Source organism: Arvicola amphibius, chromosome 9, assembly GCF_903992535.2.
Source record: "Arvicola amphibius chromosome 9, mArvAmp1.2, whole genome shotgun sequence".
Taxonomy (NCBI): Eukaryota; Metazoa; Chordata; class Mammalia; order Rodentia; family Cricetidae; genus Arvicola; species Arvicola amphibius.
In genome coordinates this window covers 119,822,734-119,846,613 of record NC_052055.2, presented here as the reverse complement: position 1 = coordinate 119,846,613, position 23,880 = coordinate 119,822,734, and the positions used below count along the sequence as shown (strand labels likewise).

Sequence of the window (23,880 nt, the reverse complement as noted above, 5' to 3'; positions counted from 1 at the left end):
TCTAACTTTGTCTTTAACTCAAGCACACAGGCTAGTAGAGATCATCTACCCTAGCCAGAACTAATCTGGCTGGTGAGATAAGGAGACCCATCCTGCAGGAGTCTGGTAATGAAGGCTCAAGTTACTCCCATATGCCCAAGGCTGGGATGTGTGATACCCATGATTAAGAGGAAGATGTGTCTTGTCCATACTCCCAAAAGGACAAAAATCCCTCTGGTGGAAATTACCATACACGAGAGAAGCAAAAGGTGTTAGGAGCCATGTGGCAGGTTGAGAGATACCTGAGTCCTCGTCATTGGTACAGTGTGATGTGCTTCTCTGTACTGTGCCCTGCCAAGTTACAAATCTATCCAGGAAGAGATTTACAAGTTAAGGACCCAGATTTATGTTAATGTTCTTGCTCCAATTAAATCGCTCTTCCCTGGAGCTGAACTGTTATACCAGGATTAATTTTCTGTTGAATCTGTGAGTAACTGACCAAAATACTAGGGAGAGGGAGACGTGAACATCTGTCGGGGCCTCCAATGAGGTTTTGCTGTCCATACAGCTTACTTGTGATCCCCATGAGCTCCTCACGGCATCTTTATCTGTCCATGTGACTCTGAGGAGAAGCTCGGAGTAATCCCAGCAGTAGAAAATGAACCTGCTAGTGCACAAACACACGTGTCCACATCAGTCAGTAATGGTACCTGCCGCACCTTGGTTATCCGTGAAACTGGAAGTACTTGTGCTGGGCTTCTCTGGCTGTCCTCTAACATTGAATGTCCATTTATGGTAGAAGTAATCCCTTTGTTTTTAATAAGTCATCTGTTAAAGTTATTTATGTGCCTGTCTTCATTGAGTTCCAGAAGAACAGAATGAGAGTCTGTGCCTCTGGTGCTGTTACTCTTTGGGGAGGTGTGCAGCACACAGGGTAGACATGGATCACTTCAATTACTTCAGGTGGAAGCATCACCAAGGTATCATAAAGTAACAGGGAGCTGGGTATTGGTGGCGCACGCCTTTTATCCCAGCACTCGGGAAGCAGAAGCAGGCGGATCTCTGTGAGTTCGAGGCCAGCCTGGTCTACAGAGCTAGTTCCAGGACAGACTCCAAAACTTCAGAGACAGCCTGTCTCAAACAAACAAAAAAGTAGTAGTAACAATGATGAGGGCGGGAGTCACACTGGACATTTGGGAGGAGGTACCCTGAACCAAGAATATAGCATGTGCCAGTATGGGTTCTCATTGTGGGACTGGAGCCCAATGCAGGAGAGTGGGATGGCAGTGCCCACCTAGGGGCTTACCAGCCTTGGCCAGTTCATTATTCCTAGCATTGAAGTTTTAAGCACAAGAGTGACATGACCTGACTTACATTGTAATATCTTGGGGCGAGAAGTAGAAATGATGGTGTGTATGGCTCTCAAGAATACGTAAGGGCTGGTGGCCATGCTGACATGGCCTCTAGGAAGGGTAACAGAAAGTGAGATGTCTTCTTGTTAAACTTTATTTTATTCAGTATTCTGTTATTATATTCAAAGAGGAATTAACAAATATGAAACAAGTACATCTCAGGCTAGTTACCCTAAACATTTACCCATATGACCCAAAGTCTTTCTAAATGCTCTAAGGGGGGGGGGGGCTCTAGCAAGCCGTGATGGAGCCGTTGGTGTGTCTGCATCTAGCCCATTGTTGCTGTGCTTGTTCTGCCATGGAAGCTTTGCATGCGATGGAAAGAGGGGCAACTCATTAGGATAGTAAGGTCTGTGAGAAGAAGGGAAGAAGAGGGGCCTGGGATCTGACATGACCAGTGGCAGAGTGGGTATTTGCCATTTATGAAGTAAGGAATGTCAATCAGTGGAGGCTTGATGAATAAGGTTCTGTCCTGAGCACTGCACAGGGAGTTTCCTGGTGGCCAGTCCACCTGGGAGTGTCTGTGGAGACCACAGTTTCATATAGGAGCTCTTCTAGGAAGTGACTCAGTGTCCGGTACCAATGAACGCTCCTGTTCTGTATGGGATTTTATACAGGGGCCCTTGCTCTGTGGGCTCTTAAGAGAAGGCAGGGAGGTCCGAAGGATGACATCACAAAGCATGGGCAAGCACAGATGCTAGGAGCTGGGCTGGTGGTGGCTGCTGAGAGGAGAGAGTGAGGACTTCAAACTCCCAGTCAACTTCTCAAACTCATTGTTGGCCTGTTCTTGTCCCTTATGTTGAAACGACACATTATCTTTGTGACCTCTGACTTTGACAGAAACAAGCACTATCTTAGGCTCCAGAGGCACATGGGGACTTACAGAATTGTGGTCCTTGGTTTTACGAAGTCAGCCAAATAGACATTAAAATGAAAAGGTTTGCACAGGTATCTTTAAAGTTACAGTTGTAACAAATAATTGAAATCATCCAAGATACCATGAGAATATAGGGGTTTTTCATAAGGAAGAGACCTTGAAGCTGAGGCTCACACGAACACAAGCCCATGTGGGAGGTACTTGTGTCCAGGATGGTGTGTGTGAGAGAGGTGCCATGGGGGACTGCCCTGGAGGAAGGCGATGCAGTCAGTAGGAAAACAGGGTTCACTCAATGAGTTTGGTGGTCACAGGCAGAAAGCACCTACCTTGTGCTGCTGTGAGAAGGCTTTGACCCGGAAGACAGTGCATGGTGGCGGATCATGGGAACTGCCTCCCAGTGGGGTAGCTGTGGGAGAGAGTACACACTCAGTATTGGGAAGAGGATCCACTAGACTTACAGATTGAATGTGCAAAGTCGGGAAGATGCCAGTCTCAAGCAGACAACAGAGCAGAGGCATGGCACTGCAGACAGAACGTTTAGAACTGTCAGCATGTGCAGAGCTTAAACCCTGGAGAGAGGGTTTCATGAAGGCCCAGCCCTGAGCAGTTCTCAGCTCTAAAGAGCAAGGTGCTGTCCAAAAACGGAGGAATCATGGGAACAGGTGTCCTGAGCTGTAGAGTGGTCAGTGTTGATGCTGGCCAGTTGGTGTCCTTGCTGTGAAAGTCTGGACAGTGGGTGGTCTGCTCACAGCTATTGTGTCTGATTTCACATTTGAACTCATGTCTTGTTCCCTCCAGGGGAAGTGTGTTAACATAAACTAAATAAACCAGGACCAGGAAGCCAGTTTCTCTTCCCAAATGCCAATCTTCAAGAGTAAACAGCAAATGTGAGACTACTGATTCTGAAAATAGGATTTTGTGAATACAGAAACGTGTACTTGTACACATCTCATGGTGACCTTTTTGAGTTACTAGAAGAAAAAAGCATGCAGTGGCTGGGGAAATGGCGTAGCAGTTGGTCTGGTCATCTTCCGTCACTCATGAGGGTCCTGCAGCAAGCCAGGACCAGCCGTGTCCATGCTGTGAGTTCAGGGAGACCCCACCTCGATGAGTAAGGTTTCCAGAATGTGATTGAAGGAGGTTTGTGAAGCAAGTCTTGAGCATGAGCACGTGCACACCCTGTAGAGATTTCACCTTAAAAATTTCACATAAAATTGCCTGACGCTGGTGCAGCTTGTGTGCAACTGTGGCAGTGACCACCACAGCCATTGCTTTCTCTCCTGCACCCTTTACCACTCCAGCCTAGTATCTCAGATGCGAAGTTCCCTTCGTGACCAAACCTGGAACCACTGTGCCTTTGCCTGCCAGACTCTCACTCTATGAGAGCCGCTCTTCCTTGTCCTTAGAAGATCTCAGGGTTCCTGGTAGTCTTCATTATATTTAAATGAGGCTTCTCTGCAGTTTGCATTTCCTCAACTGGAATCTTTACTGGACTGGCACTTAGCATGCATCAGTAGTCCTTGGAAATAGGTTTGTGGTTGGGGAGGAGGCGAGTACCTTAGTCTCCACTGAGAAGTAAGGTAAGGTGGGCAGAACCTGAGCCCAGCCTCCGCTGTGAGGACGGAGTGAGAAGCCACTGTGAGAGTCCCGGAGTCTCAGCCTCACTCCAGTCGGAGCTGCAGCTGGAGCCCGAGTCTGGGACTCAGTGTCCGTAACACACTCTCAAGGGTCATCCTGACAGAACCCAGGATCCCGTGTACGGAACTTGTCATGGTATCAGATGGGGGACGTAGCAGAGAGCTGGAGATACTTGCTCTAGAGAGGAGGGTGTGGCCTTTCAGCCTGATGCCCTCTGACTTCATTGCCGTACGGACATGAGTTATAGAATGAGCTTATTCTTGCTTGCAAAGATGCTTCCGAGGTGTCTGATCAGGGCTCAGTTCCTGGGGGCAGGAGCCTGGCAGGAGCTTCTGAGCGTCTCTGAGCCAGGATGGCTTCTCTTTAGTCTGGGCTGGATGGGTCACACTTCCCCTCACCTACACTGCAACTGTGGACCAGTCTTGTGGAAACTGTGCTGTTATCTTATAGAAGACAAGGAGGTTCAGAAAGAGACCACCATGCATATCAGGACCCACTGAAAGCAGGTGTGCCACCCGAAAGCAGGCATCTTGCTGACCCACATTGCTCTACTGCAGCCCACGGAGAGGAGAGACAGACACGTGGGAGAGCTCCCAAGGGCGTAGAGGCGGTAGTCACTTCTTGTGGTGGAAACTTTTGTGATCCATTTCCTGTCAATAAAGTTCAGCTTTACATGGCTGAGCCCAGTTGCCCCTCCTTTTTCGTGCAGCATCCTTTATGGATGCTACTCTATCCCCTCCCTCATGGTGGCAGGTGGGAGGTCAGAGAACAGAGGTCAGATATAATGAGGGTCCGTCGTGGGTAACGGGGGACACTAAGACAGGGTGAGAGCATCGGGGAGGTTTTCTTGACTGGAGTTGTGGAGAAGCAGTAAGTGAAAGGCCTGTAGCAGGGTGGTCTGTGACAGTCCACCTTTACTGCTAGCTCTCAAGCTTGAGATGAATGTGCCAGGCGCCTCCTTCCCAACAGTGTACAAATGAGCTCTGAGTTCAGGCTCCTGTCTCCTCTGCCTCGAATTGCATTTTGTTGGCCTATGTAGCATTTGTACGTTTCAGGCGTTTGATTCGGGGGAAAGCACATTCTGCTTTGGAACCTCTGCCTTCCCAGTGCTGGGATTAAAGGTGCGCCACCACCGCCCAGCCCTCTTACACCTTCTTTGTGCTGGAATTACAGACATGTGCCACCGTGTTTGGTTTTATGCTGTGATGAGGGACTACATCCCCAGCACTGTTAATTTAAAATGATACTTTAGATGTTATATTTGATGTCCACTGTGCTGGGATTTGAAGCTGGCTCCATGGAGCTTTGAGGGATCTTGTATAGGTTCTGCTTGCTGTGCACTTGTAAGGCTGACTTGAGTCAGAACTGGACAGCATGGCCTTTGGTAAGCATGGCCTCCGTGGGCAGCTTGCACACTGCTGCCTCACTGCACACCAACAGAGCCTTTTGCGTGCCCCTCTTCAGGCTTGTCAGTGTTTCTATGGTCCACTTGAGCCTTTAACAATTTGAAATTCAGATGAGTAGGGCGATGTAAAAGTGAGGTAGAAACACTGAGCAGTTGAGGCTTGTCCTGTCCCAGTATTAAATAGCACATGGGGGCTTCCAAGTGGGGGACCTGCTGGAAAGCAAATGCCTGGTTAATTAAAACCTGAGCGTTCAGAGCTGCCTGGTTTTGCCACCTTGAAATGGTGTGCTTGCTCTGAGATGAAGCCAGTAAGTAGTGAAGGGGAGAATGGGGGGAGCTCGGAGGAATGGGATGCTTGGGATACAGGAAGGGTGGATATGGGAGCAGGGAAGCATATATCTTAATTTAGGGAGCCATCTGAGGGTTGTCAAGAGACTTGACCCTAGAGGGGTTCCCAGGTTTCCAGGGAGACGCCCCCAGGTAGTTCCTTGGGCAGCTGAGGAGAGGGAGCCTGAAAAGGCCAGTTCCTATAGCCATACTGATGAATTTCTTGCAAATCACCATAGAACCTCCACCTGGCGATAGATGAAGAAAATGACTCAGGTGTGGGTTAAATACAAAATCCAAGAAGAAAGCAGCATTAACCCTTGCTCAGATCCTAGGGTGAGAGAGAGATGCTGATTGGGCTCCCAGCTCTGCCCTGCCCCCTTTGTAGTAGTTATCCCTGTAGTTAGTGGCAAGGAACATTAAGAGGAGGGAACTGTGATGTGGCTGCCGTGTTTTGCCCCAGGCCACCTCTGCACTAGGTAGGGTGGTACTCACAGGTATCAGTCTTTGCTCAGGGGTGAAGCAGAGAATACTGCTCTGCTGTTTTGGAAACTCTTCAAACAAAGCGCTGGTTGCCATGGCCTCTCTGCCTACTGTGGCATCTGTGCATGCTCCCAGTGTCCAGGCCCAGAACAGTTACCCCTGTGACATTAGCTATGGCTGTGAGTGCTGAAGGCTTTGGGTGAGAGTAGAACTTGGCTTCCTAACAGATGGCATTTTACACATCAGCCACAGGATGTCGTTTTCACACATGTAGCACATGGTTGGATGGAGCCATGTGTTCTGTGTCTAATCCAGATGTGCTGAACCTGGGCTCCAGGTTTCCCTTTCTACTTAAATTGTGTCTTTTACTTGCATGTGTGTGCCCACCACATGCATCTCTGGTGCTCGTGGAGCTGAGAGGAGGGCGTCTCCTGGAACTGGGCTGTCACGGTTGGTGCCAGGTTTTCTTTAGGAAAAGTGGTCTGTGTTTTCAACCACTCCGCCATCACTCCAGCCCCGTCTCTGCCCACTCCATGTTCAGGGCGAGTGAGCTGATAGCCCCGCTGTCTACTCTCTGAAAACTCTTGTGTAGACAGAAGTTTCTGCAGCAGGTCCTGAGCCTCTGGTCCTTCCCCGTCTCTCATGCTACCCCACAGTTGCAGCCTTGGGCAGACCCTAGCATGATATGGCCACTGAGTTGAAGAGGTCTCAGACTGAGAGTGGGACTGCCCAGCCCCTCTGGAGACCTTCCAGCCCACATCCTAGGTTGTGGGGACTGGTACGTCTGTGGTTGAGCCTCCCAGAGTGGCCTTTCAGAAACAGGGACAGTGGCTGGTCCACATAGAGAGGATGCGGTCCAGAGGAGGAAGGCAGGCACGGCCCTGGAAACAAAGTGCTCAGAATCCAGCTGCCTCTTCACTTCCCTTCTTAATGAAGGGTCTGTTCCAAAAAAGAGACATTCACACACAGTCCTGAGCACCTTGAGCACCTTGTGCAGATCTGTTGAAAATTGCTCAGACACCTTGGAGGAGCGCCAGCTTCAAGCTGTTATCCAAGAAACTCAACTTCCCTGGCTCTGTAGCACAGGACAGATACCATGCTGCCTGTTGGGGTTGTATAGGTTGTCACACCTGGGTGTTCTGTTTTGGGGGTGAGCATCAATTATTGGCAGCCACTTACACCATAGTGAGGGAAAGTCAGTACACTGAAACTGCTTCCAGAACTGTGTGCTCCTGAGCAAGGCGGGAGAGGGGTGGCACTTTGTGTAAGGAGAGTGGAGCTCCGTGTATGCAGGAGTGAGTCTCATTGGAGCCGGGAGGAAAAGAACTGTTGCTCTGCAAGTCACAGAGATGGCATCACAGCTGTTTGCCACCTTTAACCTTTTCAAGAAAGAACCCAAAACTGTTTGTCCTCCCTCTGTTTCTGAGACTCCTAGAATTTGTGGCCCTCTTACCCCACCCTCTGGTTTCTAACAAATGACTTAGAGAAGTGCTGAGTTTGCAGGCAGAGTTTGCGACCCCTGTAGCGCTTTCTGGAAAGGTCTGTGTTCCCAAGAAGGGAAGGTGGAGATTTATTAATTCAGCTGCTTGGCCTGTGCTCGACTGCAGTTTTCTTGTAATAAACTTTCCGTTTTCCTTTGTTTTAAAAAATGGAATTCCAGATGGCTCAGCGGTTAAGAGCACTGACTGCTCTTCCAGAGGAACTGGGTTCAATTCCCAGCATCCACATGGTAGCTAACAACGGTCTTTAACTCCAAGATCTCACACCCTCACACATACATGCAGACAAAACACCAATGGAAAAAAAAAACTCTAAAAACAATGGAATTCCACCTACCAGTCAGTGCTTACCCATGGCGCAGGATGTATTCAGTGCCGGCCTGGGGCCTGGGGCCTCGGGCCTCCTCAGCACCAGGGACAAGTTCCAACCCGTAACTTCCACCGGTGAGTAATCATGACAGGACTTGAGTATAATCTATACATCTGATAACCTGGGTGTGGTCATGGAGAAGTGGCCAAGTGTCTCCTCCGGTCCGTCCCCATGTTGCCGGCACTCCGGAAGTGCAGCTGCTGCTCAGTAAGTTTCCTGCTTGCAGAGCTCAAAGCCAGGCCTCTGGCTGCATCCAACAGGTATGCAGGGCGTGGAATGGAGACTCTCAACTCTAAGCACCCTAGTGGACAGGGGTTGCCAGTGTGTCTCCATTGTCAGAGGAGTGCAGGACAGGCCTAAAGGACACCGAGGGCCACACTGCAGCTCTCCCCTCTGGATCTGCTTTGACCAAGGGGTCTGAGCTAGGCCGGAAGCTCCCGCTGCCCCCATCTCTGCTGCTTTGCCACAGCTCCACCAGCTCAGGAGAGAGCGAGCCCCCTCCGTCCTGAAGGGAGGGGCATCAGGTAGCCCTTGCCCTTGTGCTGCATGCACAGAACTATGCCAGGGCTTAGAGACAGAGACACTTGTTGGTTGCCCCCGCCTGGCAGCAGCTTCCCCTCACAGGTGGGGGCTTTGCTCCTGAAAGATGATTTAGCATGTTAGATGAAGAATGTGTACCCAGGACATGGGCACTGCTATGGGATCCTTCAGGAGACAGACAGCTGGTATCCAATATCTGGGAGTAATGAACTTATCAGTAACTCTGACACACAAGCTCATTAATCTTAACTTTGCTTTTCGACCAAGTGGGAGATCGGCTTCTCAGGAGACAGAGATTGCATCTCTGTTCTTTTCCTTAAACCCAGTCCCCATTTAGAGCCAAACACATTGCTCTGCTCTCCCTGGGAAGCAGTTAATAACGTGTTTCTCCAACAGTGGATAGCCCAGGCTGTGCCCTCTGCCCACCAGCTGGATGCATGTGCCCTTGTACCCAGTGTAAGGAAGTAGCTGCTAAGCAGGGTGACTGGCATTTGTGTCTTTTAAGACCCGGCCTCCCCTTCCACACACATCTCCCTCCAAGATTGTGTGAAGTTAATGGTTAAATTTAGGGTCAGTGAATCTTGAGTTAATCCTCCACCTTCAGGGCCTTGTCTCCAGAGGCCCCTGTGAGCTGCTCCAGACACAGGGAGAACAGGTTAGGACATGTTTGTGTCCATCAGGGCCTGCCATCATTGCTGAGGCACACAGGCCTGGAGGCATGGCTACACAGGATGGTGTGGGGAGGACAGGGGAGGGACCAGTTGGCTCTGCAGTGGTCCTCTGCACGAGTCTCCTCCTGACTCTGGAGAGGGCTGCACACACCACAGCGCAATAGAGCTTCACTGGGGAGCTGGAGGGAACAGTTACCTGCAGACACTGAGAGCTGATGTCTCGACCCTGAAGGCGACCTCCTCATTCTTTGAAGAGCACCCTGTCCACCTGCACTTCTCCCTGCTCTGCAGGCCTCTTTGGCCTCGGACTTGCTCTTCTCGTATGCCAATCTGTGTTTCCCCTGGACCTATACCTCAGAGGGCCGCCCATATTGGAGTCCTTAGGCCCCTCCTCTCTGCCTTCTCAGGGTGTTAGAGCACAGGATCCTTACAGATGATATCACAGCACTCCGGCAGTGGATCCTCCTGTGTGTTACCTTTTCCAGGGCTGGAAGACATTTTCAGTTAGGAGCCCCATTCACTTGTGGGTGTGACTCCAGCACAGCCCGGCAAGTCTGTCCTGTGGTGGCTACCACAGCTTGCAGGGGCTTCTGAGCTGGGCTAGCTATAAGCTGCTCTCCTGACCTCGACACCCCAGCTGGCCTGAGAACCAGAATGTTTTCCAATAACTCTTGTCCTGCGCTGTGGTCCACCTGGGGACAGAAGGGGACAGGGTCCTGGCTGCTGCTGGGAGTTCATGCTTGTATGTTTTCCCTCTTCATCTGCTTCATTGGGACAAGACCAAAACCTTCACATTTCCCAGGGGAGGCTGCAGATCTTTGGGGTGGGAAGTGCTGGGCCTATGCTAGAGGTTGGGTGCTCAGCAGCATGACGCCTTGCACTGATCCCACATCCCCTACCATGCACCCACTTCTTGCAGATGACAGCGAGGCCCCAAATGATCTGTCTCCTCTGCTTCCTTGCCTTCAGGTTACGTGTTCTGTATGTTACACCGCCTCCCTGAGCAGCATGACTGTACGTTCGACCATATGGGCCGCGGCCGCGAGGAAGCCATCATGAAAATGGTGAAACTGGACCGGAAAGTGGGGCGCTCCTGCCAGCGCATCGGGGAGGGGTGCTCCTGAAGGCCACGCAAGGCCACTACACGACGCTGTTCTTAGTTCACTAATGTTAGCCTTATTTAGGACAAAGTCAGCCAGACACCTTGTACTGGGCACGCGTCAGACTACAGCCGGCCGTTTCCTTTCTTTAGCCAGCCATCCTGGTACTGTAGTTTAGGGGTTGATGGTGGATGAAATTGATTTCTGGCTGGTTACTAAGGTGCCTGCTAGCCATTGTATAAAATTAAAACATGAAGAATATTTTTTTTGAGCATGGCTAGTGGATTTAAAACAACACATACCTGTCACTGCTGGAGTCAAACTTACAAAAGCCTTAAGCGGATGGAGTGTGTCCAGACTGGACTGAGTCACGAGAGGAGGCGCAGGCCTGACAGTCACACGGCGGCTTTGACAGGAACTCTTCGTGTCCGGCCTTTCACCTCTTCACTTTTGCTTGGTCCCAGCAGGACCTGATGGCCACGCGGTGCCTTGGCCACGGGAGGCTGCTGAGACTGGCCACGTGGCTGGGCTAGGCAGTGGCCTCGCTCTCCCTCAGTGCTGGAAGTGGGGGGTGGGGATAGATTTTTATGGAGGAAGCTTTTCACCTGATGTTGTGGGGGAAACTTGTCCCACAAGAAGGAGGACAACTTCACTTTGAAAATTAGCTCCACTCAAGATTAGTCCACGCATGATCCCCAGCTTTTTTGCACAGGATCCGTGGATATGACCCACTGGCTCTGGCTGCAGCTTGCCAAGAGCAAGAGTGTTGCTCGTGGCAGCCCTGTGGCTGAGGCCTATACCTACAAGCAGATTTCTGTATTTGGAGTTTTTAAAAAAGATGTTTCATAGCCTCAAGAATCTGGGAAAGTTTCTGTCCTTCCTGGCAGGAGTCTCCACTTGTTTCAGTGCAGCCATAGTCTGAGGACTAACAGGCCACCCACCTCAGGGTAGGTTCAGGAAGGTGGAAGACAGTGGGCTGCACAGGACTGTGGTGTGGCTCTCTCTAGAATGTTTGGTGGTGGCTAAGGTGGGAGGCAGCTCTCAGACTGGGCCTGAATGGGGTAGGTACGTGGGGCTGGATAGAAACCATTAGCAGTCATATGGGCAGGGCTGGGTAGATGCTGGGATTCCCTTGAAAGCCTGGATCAGGTCTAAGTGCCACACACGCGCCATCTGTCCCAGCCTGGTGGCTTGGCATGGGGCTGTCCATGCCTGACTGCTGATGGATGGTTTAGCCCAGCGACTTTCTTTGTGTAGTTGAGCAAGGTCTGCTCTCCATATGAATGGTGGATCTACAAATACAGTGTCTTGATCCAAAATTCCAAATAGGAAATCATGTTCTTCACACCCTACATCCACTCTGCACCCCGCCAGATGGGACCCACTGCAGAATCTCCAGCCTTAATTCTTGCTTCAGGACCCAGACCAGCGCCTCACTCTAGGGCAGCCCAGGGCATAGGGGCCAGGTCTGCCCAGCGTTTACCACTGTTGTTAAGCCACAGCCCTCTGGCCACATGGCCATCCATCCTCAGCGAGGCACCACTTGCCCTTCTTACTTAGTCCCTTGTGTCCCAGTAGCATTGGGAGGGGAGTGCTGGGGACCGTGCACCCAGGGATCGCAGCCAGGTTCAAGCCTGCTGGGAGAGCTGGGGAGGGAGGAAGGGCTTGTTCCCTGCAGTATCTGTTCTGTGAAGTTTGTTAAATGTAAGGGAAGCTGAAATTCTTGTATCTTTAAAGAGGAAATCTTATTTAACCCGTTGTGTCCTAGATTGACTTACACACATAGCCTAGAGCTCAGTTTTAGTTTAACATTGTGAAAAATATTAAAAGAATCTTGTAACTTTATTCTTTTTTTTCTCCTGCTGAAAAAAAATTAAACCAATCATATGGACATTTGGATTGTCTATTTCGGTGGTTCTCCTAGGGCCCCCCGATGGCCAGGACATGAACGAGCTGTGCAGTGCTCGTGCTGGTGGGGATTTGCCCAGTGAGTGTCCAGTGAGCGGCTGCTTCCCTAGTGTCTGTGAGGCCTGGAGGCTCCAGTGCAGGCACTGCAGGGGGTGGTGTCTCTAGAACCATCCTGGGAACCTCAGGAATGGGTGGGTTGGGTGCCTGGGTCCTGGGAACTTGGGTTTAGGACTGGTGAGGGCAGCTGTGCACTCCTTTGGGGCAACTGGAAGGATGAGCAGGTGGCTCTGGCGTGTAAGGTACATAAATTTTTTGAAAGTTTATGTCACACAGAATAATGGCACCTACCCACCACCCCACAGTTGCCAGAGTGTGACAGAAAATCCTCAGGAAGTTAGAGCACTTGGTGTAGGGCAGGGAACCAGCTAGCAGACAGAAAGCTTGTCTGTGGCTGGAATACAGTCAAGCCAGGACAGGCTTTGATGGCCACAGGAAGAGAAGAACTAGGAAAGCTATGAGAACTCCCACAGGAGAGTTCTGTCTATATCCCAGTGATGGATCGCAGTAACCAACTGAGGGCACCATTTCAAACCCTGCATGCACCGCTCCCATAGCAAGTGATGCTTAAGGTGCTGGACAGTGTCCTGGCTTCAAATGTGGTGGTGCAGGGCTCAGCCCATTTGTGTGTCCCCAGCCTGGTCTGCCTGAGGTGGGCTCTCCTCAGCTCTGGTGAAGTAATCAGTGGGGACATGGGACACCAACTCACCTGCAGTTTGCCTCTGATGAGCTGTAATGGTGATGTCAACCTTTCAGAAACAAAATGGATGCCTTCCCTGGCTGCAGCTGTACCTTATACTCCTACAGAGAAACAAAACAACTGGGCCCAAGCGGAAACTTGACAAATCACGGTGGTAATCATTTTCTGCAAACTGGAACTCTCCATCGTTATTGTATGGAGGCTGGCAGCAACCTCATCTGGCCAGAAGTAGCCTGAGGAAATAAGACCTGAACCACGTTCCTGTGGTTTTCCTGCTGCTGGTGCCCCTCAAGGTTGGCTCTGTCTAGGGGCTCCTGGTCTGTTCTCCCTCCAAGCTGATGCAGGGTAAACCCCACGAACTCACAGCGTGACCCATGGGCAATCTGGTACAGACTGCCCCTGGCTCCCACTTTAGGGACCAGCCAGGCAGGGCCTCCCCCATACCTCTAGACCTTACTCAGCTCTGCTCAGCTGTCACTTGGGGAGTCTGCCTGGGCCTGGGTGTACCTACCGAGGAAAGCCAACAGGAACTGAGTAGTACAGGGTCCTTAGGGACGCACCGAGTGGGACACACCTGACTCCCACTGAAGTCTTCTGTTGACCGTGTTCATCCTTAGTTGAGCAAGGTTCTGGATGTCCCTTGGTGCTGGAGAAGAGAGCCCATGAGTGGTGACAGGCATGGAGAGCTGAGGCAGGAGACGTTAGTCACCAGCTCCTAGCTGTCACAAAGATGCAGCTGGAAGCTAAAGCCACTCAAGGGGACAAGGAAGTGAGCTTGTGTTCAAGGTGACAAGTAAAATGGCATCAGCTAGGCCACAGGGTGACTAGAGAAGGTGCCACAGAGCTGGCAGGGCTACCCCATCCTAAAGGAGGTGGTGCCGGGGTGGGCTGACCTCACGGCTCAGGAAATAGTTCAGAGCAGCCAGTAGAGGAGGGCTGCGGCAGGGTGATGGGGAGCCAAGAGGGCCCTGTGGCAGAGACAGGGCTGGGGTCCTGGAGAGACCTGGAGGGGCCAGACATGGAGAAAGTAAGGCACGAACTCAGGCATAGAAGTAGTGCTTTATTTCTGCGGTGAGCCCACAGTGGCATTGCACACACAGTGAACTGAGGGTCGCAACACAGATTGCCAAGTGAGGATGCCACACTACCTCAGGGTCACAATCCAAACACTGCCATGGGAACTTCCTCAGAGAACCATGCCCAGGACTAGCATGATCCCTTGTCTAACCTTCAAGAGACCCTGGCTCAGGAATGGTAGCCATGGAGGGGAGGTGGTTCCTCTTCTCTGCTTCTCTGGAAAATCCAGTCCACACAAATTTGGTCTAAGTGGTTTATGGGCACTGCCCATTGCCACCTATGGGGTGCTGTCACCCACCCTCACTCCAAAGGCAAAACCCAAGCCAGTCACTTTGCTTTTCCAGGCACTGGGGACAGCTATGGAGGTATAAAGTGGCCTTGGGGACACCAGTCCCAGGCCAGTCTAACAAGATGCTTCCTAGCTCTCAGGCCAAGTTTGGAAGGCTATCCTGAGACCCAGAGCCTGAAGCAGCCACCGGGGGCTGTGGGACTCTACATCTCCAGCCCAGCTTTGACCATACCTTCTCTCTGGCTGTAACCCCTGGGAGTCATGGCTAGTACCCCACTTTCACGCGTATACACTGTGCTGGTCTCCTCAATAGGCTGGGAACCCTCTAAAGTAGTAAGCACCCACTGTCACTGGGAAGACTGAGGCTGGAGACAGCTGCAGGGACAGGTGTGTGGCTCCGAGCCACCACGCTACCTCAGCTAACTGCTCAGGGCTATAAATATTCCAGCTGCAAATGAAAGGTACTGAGGGGACATTAATCACAAGTTACAGGGGGTGATTGCGACCTTGGTTGGGGGTAGGAACTATCTGTCCAGAAGCCCCACTCAGTTTGACCTCTAGCGGCAGAGGTTGGAAAGCAGGGGTGGGGTGGGGACAGAAGAGGAACACACAGTGCCCTGCCTGCCCACTGCTGGACTGGAAGCTTATTCTGGAACAAGCATTATTCCTGTACATCTTTCAAAGTGAAGGACAAGGAAAGGACAGGGAGGAGCAGACGGTGGGGTGGGGAGGGGGTTCTTCCTTACCCTAGGGAAGTGAAGTGCAGCTCACACAAGCTCATGGCCTCTCCCCAGTGCCAGGGATGCCCAAGCCCCATCCAGAGGAGCGATGGATGCATTCCAGCAGCCCATGGCCAGTCCAGCCACTCCCCTTCCTCCTGGCGACTCCAGAAACCTGAACACTGGGTGTTCCATTTGGTAGCACAGGGCACTGTAGTGCCTAGGGCCGCTAATAAGCGCTCCCCTCCTGCCGGAGCCGTTGTCAGGGTAAACACTCAGAATCAATGATTATGTTGCAAAATAACCAGAGCATGGCCAGTGCCCGCAGTGCCAGGTCACCTCAGCACTATATTACGAGGCTCCATTTACCACGCAGGGGGCAAGGTGACAGAGTAACACAGCAGAGCAAAGCTTAACAAGGAACATCCCAGAAGGAGGCAGTTCTCCCCTGGCACCTTTGTTTTTCCATCCAGAGGGACATCTGTAGTCCTACGCAGGGCTGAGCCGCTTCAGTGCCAAGCAGCCTCAACACACCAAGCCCCACTTTGGCCGTAGATTTCACCCTCTTTCTGTGGCCCTGCAGAGGCCATGGTTACAATTCTGTTATTCTAAGTTAGAACTGGAGATTGGCTGGGTTAGCTGTGCACTCTGGTCTGACAATTGTGGAGATGGCTTAACTACTGAGCAATTTCTTAGACAATTCAAAACTCATGAGGAAGGGAAGGAATCAGCCCAACAGACACATCCCTTTCTCACTGAAAAGAATTTTTCTAGTCTTCTAGGAACAGAACACTTGTAATGTCTTTGTCCAGAATCGACACTTCATTTAATAAAAGTGGAAAGTGACAGTGGAAAGAGCCCACATCTGTAACAGGCAGAACAGGAAAAGTGCCGGGGACTTAGGAGATGCTCAGTCCCGGTGTGAGGCCGCCTCTGTGGCTGCCCGAAGCTGCTGTACAGAGCCCCTGTGGATGACCCTGAACTCTTCTTCCCAAAGCCCCAATGCGGACATCTGCCATCCTAAAGAACATGATCTAAAGGAGTGCAAGAGGCTCTGCAGAGCCCAGGTGACCTAGAAGCAGGTGCCCCTTCACAGCGGGCAGTGCCAGGGGCCATCATGCAGCAGCCACTCTCTCTAAGCTGTGCTCTTGTTCACACACTGTTGACCTTAGGGGGAGGGCGAGGCTGAGGGAGCAATGGCTCACACTGCCTCTGTCCCCTATCCTGACTGTGGCTCCTTGGCACCCAACGGATCCTCAGGGTCAGAGTCCACCAGTACAGTGCCAGGTGCTGGTGCACGGGATCCTCTGAGTCCCAGCCGGCCTGCCTGTTGTTCCCACTCCAGTCTCATTTCCAGTCTGCTGGCCCCAGGGGAGACTCCTGCAGGGGACAAGCCAGGCTCAGGCTCTTTCCTCTGGAAATGTGGACCTACCTTAGACATGGCTGTGGCCTAGAGACACATCAGCATGCCAAGCAGCCAAGGGTGAGCTCCCGAGTCTGGTGGGAGGTAAGCCAGCCATGGTCCTCCTGCACCCTAAGCAGGCATCTATCTAAGAAAGGCTTCCCAAGGGCAGCCACGGCATTCACTCAGATGACTGAGGGCTTGCTACGGTTCTCAGCACTCCCCACTGGCATCTGCGACTTTGATGTCCCATCTCCCCTCATGCTTATTTGATGGAGGGGACCATGGCAGTGCCGACACAGAAGGGAACCAGAGTCTATAGTCTTACAACCTGAATACACAATAGTATCCTAAGGAGAAAGGAAGTCAAAGGTATGGGTCTGTGATGGTGGGGAATGGGCTGCCAAGAGCACAGTGTGCCCAGTGCTTAGCATGATAGGTGTGTGTGCTGACATCTCGGGTGGACAGCGTGACTTCTTGTCAACTCAATCCCACTGCCCCAGGGAGGCCACTGGGCTCCAGGCCTGCAACTGCATCTTGCATGTGCTACCTAATAACTCAGGGTGCTGAAGCAGGAGGATTGCCCTGAGTGTGGCCAGCCTAGGCTACAAAGAGAAGAACTACTTTAAGCAAATAACTGAACAAGAACAAGACAGATAAGCCTTCATGCATTATCCTCCAAAGGTAGAAATTCCACCCTCCACAGGACGGGGTACCTTGTGCACTGGCAGGGGGTGCTGCTTGTAGAGATGCTGAGTGGACAGACAGCAGCACCCCATAAACAATGGCTGCACCCTATCCACACATGGGAGCCTCCTCCCTGAGGCAGCCACACCACACAGCAGTGAAGCCAGAGGTTCGGACTGTGGACTAGTCTCCCTCAGGACCAGATCTGCACCCTAGGCCTGAACGCACAGAAAGATGACCCCTCCTGCAGCCTGAGGCCTCATGCTGCCACCTCTTCAGTATGGACAACCCATTCCAATTAAGTCAAACTCAGAGAAAGCTGGCTCGCCCATCCTTTCGCTTCTAGAGCAGGACCCGACCTTGAAGCTCCACCCTTCTCTGAACATGCTCACAGGAAGTGCTAAAGAGACCTCACGGGGCCTCAGGTTGCAACAGAGAGGTGCAGAGGCAGGATCTATGCATGGGCATGACAGTGGGAGCTGGGTGGGGCTGCAGCAGGTAAAGATGGAGGCCCTAAGAACCTGCTCTTCACCATCCCAGGCCTGTGCTCCTGACACCCCATCTGTTGGCTGAACAAGCGCAGCCAAGCCACGAGGCCCGCAGAGTCAGCCTAGGACTGGGCAGCGTCTGTCTTCAGGCTTCTGGGTGGTCCTCCAGCGGCTGGCACGGCCACTGCTTCCAGGCTGCCTCCCAGGCTGGCAGGTGCATCCATGTCAGGAATGACAGGTTAATAAAGTGACAGTTTGATCAATTATGAACTCCAGTGTCCAAAGATTGGTTTGCACATTGTGTGTCTGGTTGAACTTCGAGGATTTTCCTGGTCAGGCTAAGTGCCACGATGAGCCACATCTGGGGTCATTTAGGAGGGGCAGCTTCTGCTCTGCCTGCCTGCAGGCACTGGGGACTGAGGAAGACCCTTGCAGCTGCAGAGGGCTAGAGCAGTTCCACAAGGCTGCAGCAGCCATGATGCAGCAGCTGAGGACAAACGACATGGCTGTAAACCGCCAAGTAGCAATGCAGAGGCAGTGGGGACACTTGGGCCTGGGCCCTTTTCTGGTTGTCAAGGCCTAGGGTTCCTTCTCGTACTGAGCTGGGCTTGTCTCTGGATTCCTTCTGCACTGGTACCTTGGTAACATTAGAGGTAGGAACTGACGGTGAACTTGGAGAATCAAGACCCACTTCCTCCCCCTGGAGACTGCCTCAAGAGTGGGGAGAACATGGATGCCCTTCTGTCCCCTGGGGGAAAAGCCTGGTTGGGGTGGCTTTTGCAGCCAGGTCTGCTCCTCCCAGAGATGGGGGAGGGTGGTGCACACAGGGCCCGCCTGGGAGGGCACACTCCTGCCCCACCCAAGTCACACCGCGTCCTCTGCCTTCTTTATTGGTGCTGTTGATTGGGTGAGCGCGAGTTGGGGCCCGGACTCGGGGGCAGTGAGCTGGCGCTGGGTGCGCGCAGTGCATGAGGGTCGAGCTGCTGACTGGGGTTGTTGGGGTCCCCTGTCCCCAGTTCCTCACTGCTCTCTTCTTTCTGGTTGCTCTGCTGCTCCGGACACTCAAAGTGGACACAGTGGAACACCTGGTGAAAACAGAAAAGACCAGTGAGATGTGGCTCCGTCTGAGCCTGGAGGTCTGAGCCACGATGATGCCACACCCTGGCGTGCTGGGTCTCCCAGTGCCCACCTCACTCCGTGCCTGTCCTGGAATCAACAAGAAGGTTTTAGATGCATGTGGTTGATCGTGATAGATGCAGAAAGATGGACGGTTCTCAAGTTACCAAACCCCAGCATGGAGGCCTCGGCAGGGCCCAGGCGGGAACATTTGGCATTGGTTGGGCCTCTTCCTCTCTTTTGGATCATCCTTTTGTAAAAAATACTTTAAAGGGAGAAGGGGAAGGAAGGAATGAGGGAGGGACAGAGGAAAGGAGGAAGGGAAAGAGGGAGAGGAAGAGAGAGGGGGATCTCAATGAATTCTTTTAAAATATAACTAGAATTTTTCCAGAGTTATGAAAATGTGTTCAAGTTTCCTGGCTAAACCTTTCCATAGTTGCATTCAGGTTCGGGCTGCGTCGTTCATTAGTCAGCTAAATTCTCTGCTCAGCTCCCTTCAGGAAGCTGAGGTAGGAGGATCTCAGGCTAGGCAGGCTGTCTTTGCTCCCTCTTAGCAGAGTGAGAACACCAAGCCCTAACCTAATTGACACGGTTCCTCCTCCTCCTTTCTTGCTCTGCCACCTTCCTCCTCTCAGGACGTCCTGGGCTCTGCAGGCCTGTGCTGCTCAGCCCTTCTGCCCCGATGAGAGCAACTGGATCAATAAAAACCTAAGCTGAGAAAGAAAGTTGCAAGAACCAGGGGCGGCTCTGCCTGTGCTAGAGAAAGCCTGCGGCTGTGCACACCAGGCCTGGCTCCCCACCTCACTGCCCCTTCTGGTGGTCTCACTTCACCCTGCTACATCTATCTGACTCGCATGCCACTGTGTCCAACTGCGCCATCAGGGTCACATGCAAACAATGCTTCCCGGCATCCCAGTGCTGTCTTCCTGGGGTCTACTCATCCACAAGGGCCATACCCAGCTATCTCCCAGGCCCACACAAGTCACACGAGTCTACTTGAGTTAAAGACCCAGGCTGGGGAGCTCTTAAAGACCCAGGCTGAACCTTCCTGCATGAGTCCTGGTGACCCTGGGAGTTGCAAGGTCACATAATGACCAGACAAAGAACCAGGGCTTCTGAGAGCCACTGCGGTCTGTGACCCGACTCCCAGCTGACCCCTGCAAACCCTGAGCCCTACAGGCTTCCTTGGTCAGGGTGGCATACAGGATGCCATTCATTTACTAAGTCACAGCCTCCAGACAGAAACATAGATGCTAGGGGGTGGGGCATGAACTGAAAGGAAGAAAGAAAAGGAGCCCGGAACAGTGGCAACAACGGGTAACACTGACAGGGAACAGCAATGGCCCTGCAGTGACCCTCGGACTCTCGAATCTGGGGCGGGCTTGAGTGCGCTCCAGACGGCTCTCCCTGACCCTCCGCACGATCCCCACAGATGCTCATGAGTCCTCTTTGTTCTTTCAATGCACAGCAACTCCCGAGCCCAGCTGTGACCTAAGGGGCAGCGTGCCGTGTCCTCACCATGGAGAGGGGCAAGGGGAAACTGCTAGCATACTGGGGTACCTACCACACACAGGGTCCTGACACGAGGCAGTGTCAGGAGCACACGATGCCTAGAGTGGACCTTAGGGAGCACTCCAGAGAAGTGTTCCCTGTAATACAGAGAAGGCTGCATATACCAGGCCCCAAAGACCTAGGAGGCGGACAGGATGAGAGTGGCCTGCGAGGCAGAGGGGACACTGGACACATGCAAGTCCAGGTCTGGCTCTAGAACCTCACTCTGGCAGTTGCCTTCCACCTGCTTTTGTCACCTCCCTGTCAACTGTGCCTGGCTCAGTTCCCAGCCCAGGCCAGACATAAGCATCCAGTTCCCACACTACCCAAGATGCCTCCAGACACCATGTGGATGCCATGCACCTGTACTTCTCCAGCATCACCATACACAGGGCAGGGCAGGGCACTTTCTCCAGGACCCCAAACACCTTCCAGTTTGTACACTTCTCAAATGGAAGTGAAACCCCATCCACTTCAGGGCAGCCATGCAGCCATGCTGGTCCTGAGGCTGCCTACAGTCTCACAGAGACCTAAGGGAAGGTGGCTTTTCTGGATTAATGGCTTGAGCAAGTGGGACTCTCACGGAGGGCCCAACTCACCATGTTCCTGCACCCAACCCCCTCCTCCCCTCTGCCTACCACGCACTTATAGGCCTCGCATGAGATGAAATGACCAAGCTCTGGCTTTCTCTTTGCTTAGGAGCTGGTGTGATTCAATTTCCTTCCTCTGAGCCTTCCCCAGACTGCAGCACCCCTTGGAAAGGAGGTGACCAGAAGTGAATGAGGCATACCGGGCAGAGCCGCACTTCTGATTTATGCAAAGCCATTACCATGGTCTCCACATCATTTTCCCTTCAACTTTTCGGCAATCGTGTATCCCATTAGCCTGTTTGATTGCTGCTGTTCGTGAAGGGGCACCTTCGCTGAACCGTCTTCAGCAGCCCGGGATCTCTCCCCCGAGAGGAGCGGCCAATTTGCAATGTAGTCATGTGTATGAATCAGGCCCAGCCTTCCTCACACCCAGGTGGCCTTCCTTGTGGCTGCTGTTATTATCACGTTGCCAGGCCTCTGTGGGGGCTATAATCCCGGATGTGTCTGAAATGATCTGGCATGTTCCTTTCTGTGAACCTGTGCAGCAGGTGTGTACCATCCTGACCTCCTTCAGAGCACCATGGGCAGACTTTTTCAAGATTTGCACAGGAGGGGAAGGGAGGAATAAATACTGATCAGTGACTCTACCTGGCTTCTGCAACTTCTGGGTAATTTGCACAGACCACTCTCTGGCCAACCAGAAGAAACAGGACATCTGACCCACCCTCCTGACTTGTATTTCCAAGGTGATGGTCTATATAAAGTAGATAGCCAGCTTCCTCTCACTGGCTGCCCGTAAGTAAGATGGAGGCCTGTCCCCCTTCACCATGCCAGGTGTTAGCCAGCCCAGCTATGGCAGTCAGTGAGCCCAGATGTTAGCCAGCCCAGCTATGGCAGTCAGTGAGCTTTCTGGTGCTCACCTCAGAGCTTACCGGAACAATCCAGATCCAGACCACAAACAGCTTGTTTGTTTGTTCCTTTTAAACAGAAGATCAAGGTTCTGGCCGACACCTATAATCCTGGAACTTAGGGATCTGAAGCACGGGGATTGTGAGCTAGAAGCTAGCTTGCTATGTTGTAAAAATCTGTCTCAAAAAACCAAACTGACCAACCAAACAACAGTCCAAATCAGGACAGGAAGGACAGGCACTGCTTCCCACACAGCACGCTGCCACAGTTGCGTCCCCCGAAGCTGTGGGACACCCAAGGAACACGCGCTGTCCTAGTCTCAGTCCTATTGCCGTGGAGCCACCAGGACCAAGACGACTCTTGGAAAGGAAACCATTTAACTGAGGTTGGCTCACTGCGTAGAGGTGTAGATCATTGTCATCATGGTGGGGAGCACCACGGTGGGGAGCACAGCAGCAGACCTGCCACTTGCTAGGGGCAGGGGTTGATCCACAGGCAGAAAGCAGGTGGCTCTCTGTGTCCCTGGGGACACATTTCCTAGAACAAGGCCACCCCTCCTAATATTTTAAACTTTCAAACACTTCCTGGTGACAACGTGTTCAAATATCTGAGCCTATGGGGGACATTCTTATTCAAGCCACCACAATGCTCTTTCAATAAGGGACCACTTGATATGGAGACATCTGGGAAAGGAGGGTTGAGATAGGGTTTCACGAAGCCCAGGATGGTCTCAAATTCATTATGCAGCTGAGGTTGGCCTTGAACTCTTGATCTGTCTGCCTCTACTGGGATTAAAGGTGTGCACCTCAGTATTATAAAGCATAAGTACTAAGTACTATTTTCGTGAGTATTTACCCCTCGATAGGGATAGGATTCTGATGCCAATGCTTACATATGGCACCGTTTTAACTTTTACCGTATAACTTCCTCACATAGCTACAGACAGCTACAACTCTACTGTTTGGAAAGATCTAGAAAGAGAGCCTTTCCCTAGTAGCCCTGGACTTTCCCACTTCTGTTTTTCTTTGTTCCTCGCCGTGTGTGCCTCTCTGGGTTAACCGTTGGTGCTAATTTGACTGGATGTAGAATCCGTCACTCAGGAGACTGGCAAGGCACATACAACCTCGGTGCGCCTGTCAGGGTACTGCCAGACAGGACCGACTGGAGCAATGGCACACCCTGATTGTGAGCAGTACCGCCCGGCCACCATGCATGAGTGCACGTGGCCAAGTGACCCCAGCTGAATTCTCTTCCTTCTGGGAGTGGTTTTTCTTAGACATCTGGTCAGAGGACACACAAAGTCTGACCAATGTAATTGGTAAGAAAATCTCTTTTTATTAGTGTGGTAGAGGTCTTTTCAAGTTATTTTAAAGACAAAACTACAGCTACAAAACGGAAGTGGAAAGCACCCTTGTTCCAGGTCTCGGGGATGCCTGAGCTCCCAGTCTGGGTAGATCTGCTGAACCAGGGATCCTAACGAGAGGAGTCAGAGAGTGGTGGGAGGTGAAGGTGGCAGTGTGGCCTGTCTTCCCGTGTTCAGCCCCGTCTTCCTGCCACATGTCAGCTGCTCTCACAGTGCACTCCAGACCCCTACGCTAGAGGGTAGGCCTCCAGGACAAGGGGGCAAGGTTCCATGTCTTGTCAATAGTGACTGCGGGCGGGCTCCCTTTGACTCCTGCCCAGCACGCCGGCCCATGCAGCCTGAGGAAGGACTGGTATATGTGCCATCCACACGCTCTACTCTCAAGAGCTATGGTGCACTGGGCACTGGGTCAAACCCTCCTGCTGGAACTGTCCACCGAACCTGTCCAGGGACCCAGGCCACTGCTGTCCCTACACACTGTCTCTCTAGCTCAGCACCTTATCCTGGTCCAAAGTACCTTCCTTGTCCATGGTGCCACATGAAACCTCTGTGTGCCAGGGTCAGCTCCTGCTATGTGCATCTTTCTCTGGCCACTGAGACACAACACCCCCGGGGTGGGGGCAGGCTCTCCCCAGGAGCAGAAGGACCTACAAGCTGGGGCTGTCTCATGTAGGGTAGGACTCTCCTCTCTATCTGCTCTCATCTGTCTCCACCTGTGGCCTG

At 52.2% G+C, this 23,880-nt stretch overlaps 2 protein-coding genes across 5 annotated transcripts in view; one reads left to right on the top strand and one right to left on the bottom strand.

Moving 5' to 3' along the window:
• The window catches only part of Zfand3 (zinc finger AN1-type containing 3), a 203,823-nt gene extending 191,631 nt beyond the window's left edge, over positions 1-12,192 (top strand). For all 3 annotated transcript variants that reach the window (XM_038341748.2, XM_038341746.2, XM_038341747.2), the window contains one exon: positions 10,171-12,192. In XM_038341748.2, the coding sequence (XP_038197676.1) occupies positions 10,171-10,325 (155 nt within the window). In that variant the 3' untranslated portion in view covers positions 10,326-12,192. The remainder of the gene's footprint in view (positions 1-10,170) is intronic.
• A 1,814-nt stretch (positions 12,193-14,006) lies between these two features.
• The window catches only part of Btbd9 (BTB domain containing 9), a 350,239-nt gene continuing 340,365 nt past the window's right edge, over positions 14,007-23,880 (bottom strand). For both annotated transcript variants that reach the window (XM_038342714.1, XM_038342713.1), the window contains exon 11: positions 14,007-18,713. In XM_038342714.1, the coding sequence (XP_038198642.1) occupies positions 18,516-18,713 (198 nt within the window). In that variant the 3' untranslated portion in view covers positions 14,007-18,515. The remainder of the gene's footprint in view (positions 18,714-23,880) is intronic.